Source organism: Archocentrus centrarchus, chromosome 8 (assembly GCF_007364275.1).
Source record: "Archocentrus centrarchus isolate MPI-CPG fArcCen1 chromosome 8, fArcCen1, whole genome shotgun sequence".
Taxonomy (NCBI): Eukaryota; Metazoa; Chordata; class Actinopteri; order Cichliformes; family Cichlidae; genus Archocentrus; species Archocentrus centrarchus.
Window position 1 is genome coordinate 26,923,486 of NC_044353.1, and position 10,462 is coordinate 26,933,947.

The window sequence follows — 10,462 nt, forward strand, 5'->3', positions numbered from 1 at the left end:
GAAAATATTAAACCAAAATTTGATTTGAAGTCAAAAAACAGTGCAATGGCTCACTTAGAAGAGTTACGGTAATATGTATGAATAAAAATATAAAATTAAATAAGAAAATGTCTGATTTCAGTGTATTTTTTTTTTTTTTTATAACTTTTTTTTTTTTTTTTTTAGAAGTTGAACATTATGGCCAGCCCACCATCGGATTCGCGTTAATTCCTGTGTGTGTGTGTGTGTGTGTGTGTGTGTGTGTGTGTGTGTGTGTGTGTGTGCGTGCGTACGTGCGTGTGTGTGTTGTATGTCTGCGCGCACCCGTGCGTGCAGCAACAGTGCTGATGAAACATACAGTGTCCTTCGGGGCCTAGTTCCCTCGCTCTGTGGCCTCGCTGGATTTTGCATAGACGCAGAAACGATTGATTTGCTGGGGAATAGATTCTTCTAAAGCAACCCAACAAGTACAGTTCTCAGGATTTTTCTCTCTGTCATCTTGATTTAGTAATTCCTAAAAATAAATAAATAAATAAATAAAAAACCCTCACATCCTCAGGCGAGCAAATGTGATGTACCTTTTCTTTGTTATTCATGTATTTTATTAGAAAAACGTCAGAGCAGAGCTGTTGCCAGTGATGTAGTGGTAAATAAATTAGTGGGTAAACTTTGACTCCCAGCCATGAAAATGCAGACAACCACCAATACAAAGACAACCACACATTAAAATTGTGAGCAAATTTAAATTCCATTTTCCTCACTGGTCTTGATTTGCTTATCAAATTTCCTCTTAGAGATAGAGACAAATTCTGTTGCGCAAAAGAAGATTGTTGGATAGGTGGATTACCCTCCACTACATCTCTGACTATAGCAAAAAACATTTTTAAAGACAGAACAAATTAAAAGAACAACACTGATGACAACAAGTGAAAGATTTCCCCAGAATGACTAAATCCTGGCGGGTAAGCTTGTCAAAAAAAGTGTGCCGTGGATAGATTGTTGATTGCAAGGGGACGCTCGATAGGCTTCTTGCTTAATTGTGAAAAAACGCGTTCAGTTCATCATAGACTGGGGCCCGTTCGTGGTGTATGTGCATGTCGTGGTAAGGCAGGACGTTTTCAGTGTGAATACCGCTCCGGGCCCCCGATGAGCCAAACACCAGGTTGTGGGCCCCAGTGGGTCGGGAGCCAGGCAGGCCGGAGTAATGCATAGAATAGTGGTACCCCTTCTCGTTGTCGGGGGACGCAGAGCCTTGATGCTTCAGGGAAAAGTTGCCGTTGATGCACACAGGCGGACTGAGAGGCCCCTCATACTCGGGGCTGTTATACTCCGGGGATCCGCTCCCACCATAGAGTGAGTCGTAAGTCGAGCAATAGCCGTGTGTCCTCAGCGGATGGGAGTTCGAGCCCGGTTGGCAGTGGGGACTGGAGAGACGCGCACACTGGTAAGGGTAGGAATGCATGGAGAAGGAGCCTGACCCATACCTGCCCCCCTCCTGGCACTGCTGCTCAGTTAGGAAGTTGCGGGAGCTCAGTTGGAGGCATCCCGCCACCAGGTTGGTCGTAGGCTGGGAGAGTCCCTTGCACAGCGTCTGGACATAGGAAACGAGGTCAGGCCTTTTCCCAGAGCGCAATATCTCTGACAGGGCCCAGATATAGTTTTTGGCCAACCGTAATGTCTCGATTTTGGACAGTTTTTGTGTTTTGGAGTAGCAGGGCACCACTTTACGGAGATTGTCCAGCGCAGAGTTCAGATCATGCATACGATTGCGTTCTCGAGCATTTGCTTTTATCCGCCGCATCTTTGAGCGTTCGATCCTGGCCTGGGTCATTTTGCGCTTTTTTGGGCCCCTTTTCTTGGGCCTGTCTCCCTCTGTGTCCTCTCCGTCGTCCTCTTCCTCCACCTCGTCGTCCTCGTCGTCTTCCCCTTCGTGCTCTGAGTGAGTCCGACTGTCTCCTCTTAGCCCAGAGGCCTCCATGCCGTCCTGTGTGTCCTGATCTTCCCCTTTGATCTTGTCCTCGCTGTCGCTGTCTTCGGCCCAGCCGGAATATTTTTGTACATCGGGAAGCAGCGAAGGGTCACTGAAAAGCCTCGTCAACATTGTGGATCTAGAGGGGGAGGAATACATCGACAATTAGGCCTAACAAAGACAAGACATTTAGTGTATAGGCATTATGTTGCAAGACGGTGAAGAAATTTTAGACACAATGGCTCCACAATAGAAAAAAAAAAAAAATCTATTTCACACTATAAATCCAAGTATTGAGTAATATTAGAATTATGTAAATTCTTCAGAAGATGCATTAAATTTAAGACGTTAGATAAATTGTTGTTTTCCCAGAATAAAAAAAAACAAAAAGCATAAATTTGGGGAAAGAGTTAAAAAGAAGGAAATCCTTCAAATCTTTAGGCTGGGCTACAGCCAGACGGATCCCCATTTAATTCCCTGCTGTCGTTCGTATGCCCTGTCGCGTCCTCTCGCAGCGGGTCCCAACGGCAGGGGCCACATTACAGGTCCCATGGGGGCCCCCACTTTCACTCCTCCTGACGCCCATATACACTCCTGGCTGCATTCCAGCACTATTCATCCACAACACGCACCTCTCCTCAGAGTAGGCAAGGCAAAGGGGATTTTATGGCTGTAACTCCGCGTTAAGTCTCTGATTATTGAATGATTATATACATATATATATATATATATATATATATATATATATATATATATATATATATATATATATATATATATATATATATATATATATATATATATATATATATATGCGAGAAAGAAAGCGGGGAATTGATCACACAAAAATACTTTTTTTAAATGTAATTACGTCTACAATGATAATAATAATAATAATGAATTCAATTGTTAAATTGTTAAAAATGAATCATAAATGACACTTGCTGATTGTAAGTTCTGAAAATCGAAATGAAACCGATCAGCCTACCACTTAATCAGCAAATGCCGTCCCATCACAGAAAAAGAAATACGTAGAGACGCGGTGATCTTTGACAGATTCAATAAGCCTCCACTGGCTTCCCTCCCTGACATGTTTCACTTCCGAGCTATTATTATAGTGCAGCAGCAGACAGACTTGCAATCCGTGGTAAGGTAGGCTGTGATGGTTGGTTAATTATCTCGGGGGGTGTGCCAGGGGCAAAATCTAGTTTTTAAATCTCAGGCTCAGGAGGTTTGCTCAATTAGAAGCAAAAAACACAACAACGTTTAATTAACAGACCATGCAGCTTACACGAAATAGATTTCACACATAATTCAGTATGCACGAGTGCACGATTTCAAAGCACTTTTTAGTCAGCGATAACCTTTACAGATGGAAATCGCTTGTACCCTTTTAGCCCTCGTTAAATAAATTAAAAAAAAACAAAAAAACACTCGTCCTGTCTCGCAAAGCTCCCTATTCTCTCTGCTGATTGTGGTTACAAGAATGTTGTGGCGAGATAGATTGTTGAAGATAAAACTAGACAAACAGAGATAAATCATGCCGCAGACTGCCTGTCACAGTCAATGGCGTTGTCCCACCCTTTCATTTGCTCTGAGACTGAACGTGCAAATCATCGACAAAATCCTCGATAAATCTCCCATTAAGCTCGAGGACGTCCTTCATCAAGGTAGCGGAGCTGATATATAAAAACAAATCTTCCACGGAAATGCTTCACACTCATTGTCTTTTGTTTGCCAGATTCAAGGTCCAGACGCAGGAATCTCTAAATCGAATTAGTGTCCGATATGATCTATTTAGAGCCTGTACGCTGCTCTCAGTGCTGCTCCAGTCCTCGGAACCGCTCCTGTAAATGATCTTATAGCAGTGAAATCGGAACCAGGAGAGCTTGCCTTTTGACTCGAGCGTGTTAGGCTATCTATAATAATCCAGGTAGTTTGGGATGTTTGAAGTTGAAGGGCGAGCCGAGCAGGTGAGAGTGAGGAGCTATTTGTGCTAATGCGTCCGTACTGAAATCCAATAAAAGAAAAAAAGCGAACACGAAATGCATAACATGAAAATTTTTGTTGGACTGGGTTTCATAGCGTGCCATCACCAGTACTTTTAATCTAGTGGACCGATACCAACATACCAGAGCAAAGTGACTGACACTGGAGGCGACGATACATTTACATTCCCATATGGATTCATAGATTAGACTTATACAATTTACAAAATTATATGCAATAAGTGTGTTTAATGCACCTCAAGAATCTATTAAAAGTTAATTTTGACAATTAAAATGCGTTTAATTTACAGATTAAATTTCTCCGTTTTGCACGGACACTTCAGCAACACGGATTTTTTTTTTTTAATTACTATTTTTTAACCAGTGTTTTTGTTCCAACTTACCTCGGCTCTTCACAGGGGATGGGAGGGAAAAAAAAAACGCACTTTACTTTCAAACCATCTTCAGGGACCGCAAGAGCGAGCGAACCACCGCTCTCTGTCAGCGTATAGGTGCGGGAAGCGCGCGGCTTTCTTCACTGGTGCTGATGTTCAGTGGTGCTCCTCTCCCAGCACGCGCGCTCGACTGAGTGGAGCTTGTGAACGAACGTGCGTCTTGGCCGCGTCTGTGTGTATACGTGTGAGTGACTGAGTGAGTAAGTGAGCATGTATGCGTGTTTGTGCATGCATGTATGTGTGTGTGTGCGTGTGACAACCGTGAGCTACCGGGGACGGGGTTACATACCAGCTACGGCTGTGATGCCAGCGCCCATATGGCTGGCACGTCACCGGCAAGAGCCATCACATGAGAGCCCGGTGATTGACATGCGCCCGCATTCGGAGAGATTTGCCCTCCCGGGGGAAAGAGAGACACACAGAGAGAAAGGGAGAGAGAGAGAGAGAGAGAGAGAGAGAGAAAGAGAGGAAGAGGGAGAGAGAGAGAGAAGCAGGAGGAGGTAGATGTGGTGGAGGAGGAGGAGGGCTCCGCCATCTGTCACCGTGCAAGCGCTCACACAGCCAGAAAAAAGGAGGAAAAAACAGAAGAGAGGGAGAAAATAAAATGGTGGAACAACAAAACTCATCATTGTTGACCTGTGCTGCTGTTTCAAGACATGTAAACTACTTCTTTTTCTTTTTCTTTTTTTTGGATCAAACCTGTGAAATCTGATATTCCTCTGCCAAATTCACGAGTCGCAGTTTAATAGAATTTAGTGGGAAGCTGCACAAATATCCCAGCACTCACCACGAGGAAGGTGATATTAAAGGAGTTAAAGACAATTAAGTATGGTAAGGTCAATGTATAAAATCCACTAATGCTAATTCCCAATATTATGGTAGTTATTACACCACAGGGTCACCCATGATTTATCTAAGCTTGTAGAAATGTGGATTAAGTGACAATACAGACCTACAAGTCAAACAAGGGCTGCTTAAAAATATCTGAACAAGCAATTAATCAATTATCCTCTTTCAAAGTCTATCCTCAAAGCCTATTATAAAATCATATCAATTAAGTCTCATCAAATGAAAGGTGAGTAAACTGTGTTTATTTGTGGGGTTTACCCTCCACCACAGCTCTGGTTCAGAAGCTGAGTGGGGGAGGGAGATGGGGATGCATTATAAGTGCATTAAGGCCGTGGAACAGAAGGCATATTGTTTATTTATTTACCTAATTGGATCAAATTATGCTTCAATGTATTCAGAGGAACGACAACCACAGCCAATTTTGATTTGTTCTGACTCTTCTGGGCTCAACACCGGCTGCAGATGACCCACTTGCTGGAGCTTCAAATGAATTAGATTAAAATGTAGAATATTGCATAGGCTTCAGTTGCAATGCATGGTGTGCGGGTGTGAAGATCAAATGTTTACTGGTAACTGTGTCCGAATGTGTGAGGTTTGCCAGAGCTGCTGCTTGTGATTTCAGAATGCAATGCTAAGCATTGGGGGGGAGCGCCCACAGGGGCGAGCATCACAGAGAGAGGGAAAGAGATACAGAGACACAGTGAGAGGATGGGTGAGAGGGAGTCTGAGACCCAGGTGTGCAGACCCACTAGGGATGTATGAAAAATGAGGAGGAAGGGGGGGTGTAGCAGTAGATGACATGCTGGTTGAAGCTGGCAGAGATCCTCAAGATTTAGGAGGAGGCATGTTGGCACATCAGTGGCAGAGATGCAAGAATTCCTTGCCACCAGTGCCCTGGTCCCTCCAGTATGTCTGATTTGCTGCATTGTGTCCATCCCAGCTCAGAGATCTCTCTATTTAGGAGGCATTAGTGGAGTTAATGTGGGAGAAATGAGCTTGATGACCACCAAGTCCAACTTGGCACAAAGACACCCATCAGGCTGAGGGAAGAGGGACCTGGAGGCTGGGAAATAGCTGATAGAAGCTGATCATGTCCTTGGGTCTGGATCACCCCTACATCTCCTCCAAAGCCACCACTGAGGGAGTGTTTGGGAGGTTGTGGGGTCATCCCTGGGGTCAACAGTAGTGTGGCAGCTGTGGCTAGGGAGCCGTGATGTTGCACATTCATTAATGTGTCTCTTATCCCTTATGGGAAGAGGGAATGATAAACTGGCACTACCCTGAACCATGGTGGTGTGATTGTGTCAGCATGTGTGTTTGTGTGTGTGTGGCACTGAGCTTCACTGCCAGCCAAATTGGTGCCCTATCCTACCTCAGCTGGGCGGTGGAGGGGGGAGAGATACGAGTGCTGCAGTCACGGGGGCCTGATGCTTCTCAACAAGTCCCAAACAACCTTCAGGTCACCTTGCCAAAATAAATGCTAAATGTCAATGGCATGATTCTAGCCAGCAACTGGGCTCAAGGCGACTCCAATCAAGAAGAGTTTGATCTGAAATTGAAATGCCAGAGAAGCGCTTGTTTGGAATTATGGTGTTTTAGAATGACTTTGCATCCGGTTTGTATGTGGATTAGTCTTAAGTAAGGACCACCTGCTGTGTTTTTATAGGCTAAATGCATGTAATCAGAATCAAAATTAAAGCCCTCTCCCTTTAAGATCTCAAATTCTCCATCACTCATTTTCCTCCATGGTCAAATGACATGTAATAGCCTTTCAAAGTCATCAAGCCACACCTCCCCATACCTTTGTCATTCCCCCACCCCTTCCTGCTTCCTTTTTTCACTGTCAGACATGTGAGGTGATGACCTGCACTTCACTTGTCTTTCTGGAAGAAGTGCGAACTTCTGCTGGTGCAAATATGAAATACAGCTCACATACAAACACACACATACGCACATACACACGGACTCTCCCACCCCCATCAGACTCCCGGACCCCATCTGCACTCTCCTCTCTCCAGCCCCCTAATTGCATATGCACAAATGCAAATGCCTATTAATTAATTACTTGACTAATTAGTGCAGTGGTATTTTAGGGCGATAAATCAAGTGGAGATGGGGCCGAGGACGGTGGGGCAGGAGGAGGGCTGCACGGAGCATCCACAATGAACCCACACCAGAGGGAGTGCTCCTACTGTACAAGTCCCGTGTGTGTGTGTGTGTGTGTGTGTGTGTGTGTGTGTGTGTGTGTGTGTGTGTGTGTGTGTGTGTGTGTGTGTGTGTGTGTGTGTGTGTGTGCTGTGAAGAGAACGTGCATGCCAGAGATCCTGAAGTAAAGCACCGTTTTAAAATGCTGAAGAGACCAAAGAGGTGACTGAGGGAGGTGAGTACTTTCTGTCTGGAGGAGGAGGTGAGAAAGGGAGAGAGAGAGAGAGAAAGGGGGGAGAAGAAATTGAGGGAGGTTGCGAGATGACCTCTGCTCTGCCAACTGTGCTGTTTCCTGGCACGCAGCCAAGCTCGGATGCTCGTTGCACCTATTTTCATAAAGGAGAAGGCATCAACTACATACTAGGACTGCTCCTACTGATCCATATTTATGCTCATATTGTAAACCTTGTACAATAGTTCAATGAGCATAACAGTTGGCATCATTTACGCAGCGATACTGATGTGATAATTGTGGCATCTGTGATTGGGAGGTGAATAATTCTGGCAGCCATGGTAAGCTGTGTGTCTGTCTATGTGTGTGTGTGTGCGTGTGTGTGTGTGTGTGCGTGTGTGTGCGCCTGTAGATGTGCCAGGCCCCCACCATAGGTACCCATGGAGATCTCCGGACTGAAATATTCATTCTTGTTTGCTCGCCCAGACAGTGTGGTCCTAATTGCAGCATCAGAAAGCTCCACCTCTCCCTCTCGTCTGGCTTGGCTGCAGCAGAGATAAACCTCATCTGGGAGCAGGATGTCTCTGTAAGTACGTGTGTGTGTGTGTGTGTGTGTATTTGTACACCCGTCCTCTTTTCTAGGGTTTGTAGGTGGGTGCTTGGCTCGCTCTTTCTTCACTTTCTCACTCATTCACAAACATGGCGCACAAAAGCCCCCTTTTCAAGGAGCGCTTCTCATCTCCAGTCTGTCAAATTCATTCATTTGATTTGCTGCATGTCACATTTTTCCCTTGTATTTCAGCTTGTCTCCATGCCTCATTCCTTCTGCCTGTGATGGAGTTGGGTCGACTATTGATCTCTCTGTCAACATGTCTGTCTGTCGATCTGTCTGTCCACAGGGTGAGTATGAGGCTCTGGAGTTTTTCATCAGTTCCTGTGCCAACCCTACCCATCCCTGGCCAAGCTGAACCATCTTGTGGGATTTTTGGCTTTTAATTATAGTAAGAGAGGATTAATTATGGCAGTGGAAACAAGGGGCCATGCATTATTGATGCTATGAGTGAAGGGCTGGAGGGGGTAGAGGGTGCTAATTAAATCACTGCCCTACTGCCATGTCCTCCTCTGTCTCTGCCTTCACCATGTCTTCCACCTGCTACATCTACAGCACCCCACCCTACTTTACTCCTGACATCCAGTCACACATGTATTACTCTCACATTTCTGTCTGTCACATCGTTCCCTCTGACGTCCCTCAAGGTAATCTACATGTCAGCTTTTAAACATTATGTTCCACTCATTTTTACCTCACGTCCGTTCAGCTCGTCCTTCACCCTCGCAGTCACGTTTCAGAAATTTTTTTCTCTCTGTTTTCACCATCTCTTGATTATACTGCCAAATCCTATTAAGAGTGATTTATCCAGCTATTTAATACCCCTCATTGGCAACACGTTCTAAATTTACTTTTATCCTAAATGAGCACCTCAATTTCAGTTTCAACCCCCACATGGAAAGTTATTTCTAGTCAACATGGGATGAGCCCTTTTAAGAGCCAAATGTAGCAAAAGGCTGCCATCTACTGGAATTTATTTATAATTGTATCCTTTATCATTTCAATGGTGCTGATTTGAGCTTTGAGTACTATTTGTATTTGCACTTCACTTATCACAAATTGAAGTGGAATTTGTGATAAGTGAAGTGCAAATACCAACAGACCTTTTTACACTAATCTGAGAGAATTTAATCTAATAAAATATATTAACTTAATCTAAAAATCAGATCAGTTTATTACATTTTCCTAATTTCTGTCAGGTGTTCTTTTGCCAAGGAGCTATAAATAGTATGCAGTGAGTTACACAAATTCATCTAGAAAGTTCCTTTTTGTTAGAACCCACCAAAAAGACCACAGGACTACATTTTTTATTCTGTCTTTGTTTCAGTTCTACATCTGTAGTGTATTGTGTTATCTATTGTTCCTGAAAGTGCATAGTTGAATGTATGAAACTGATTTGTACTTCTTTGTGAACTGTGACCCCTCTGATATTCCAGCATGGTCTGTTGCTGGGCTTAATTTTACCTTTTTGCAGCCTTGCAGGCTAATGAACACTTTGCACTGATTTCTTTATTGTTTCAGGAAGTTTTTTGTCCCCTGAGGCCTGGGTTTATATTGTTAACTTTTGTCCCACTTTGTCTGTTCTTTTCTTTCCTTCTCTGGTCATTCCTGTGATTCTCTTGCTAATTCTGTCAGGCTGTTTTGTGCTATCTTGTCCTAACACATTCCAGAGGGGTAATTTCTTTTCTGCCTGTCTGATTTCTGCCATATTTCCATGAACAGCACTCTGTGCACCACTTCAGATGATGACTTCCACAGATGGCACCCAGTGGTTGGAAGGACCTGATTCAATCAGACAACCTGGTTTGACGTCAAACATTCATCGTGCTGAAATGTCTAGGTGAGAAAAATCTGAAAACATTTTAAGTTCTGCACAAAAATGGCACATATTAAAAAAAACGGAAAATTAATGCATGCCTCTGCACTCACTGGCCACTTTATTTGGGTATATTAGGTTAACTGCTAGTTAATGCTAATATAGCCAATCAGATTGCAGCAACCGTGTAGAAATGGTCAAGATGAAGTGCTGTAGTTCAAACTGAGCACCGGAAAAGGGAAAGAAAGGTGATTTAAGTGACTTTGAACGTGGCATGGTTGTTGGTGCCAGAGGGGCTGGTCTGAGTATTGCGGAAACTGCCAATCTACTGAGATTTTCTCCACACAACCATCTCTAGTGTTTACCAAGAATGGTCGGAAACAGAGAAAATATCCAGTGAGTGGCAGTTCTCTGGGTGA

General features: G+C 44.0%; 1 protein-coding gene across 1 annotated transcript; it reads right to left on the reverse strand.

The window, feature by feature from the left end:
- Positions 1-217: 217 nt before the first annotated feature.
- Positions 218-4,579, reverse strand: LOC115784637 (neurogenic differentiation factor 2-like). Its single transcript, XM_030735941.1, has 2 exons — positions 4,341-4,579; positions 218-2,087 (listed from the first exon to the last, which is right to left on the reverse strand). Exon 2 carries the CDS (start codon positions 2,078-2,080, stop codon positions 1,013-1,015), a length of 1,068 nt encoding a protein of 355 aa, XP_030591801.1. The 5' UTR covers positions 2,081-2,087; positions 4,341-4,579; the 3' UTR covers positions 218-1,012.
- Between the last annotated feature and the right edge of the window lie 5,883 nt (positions 4,580-10,462).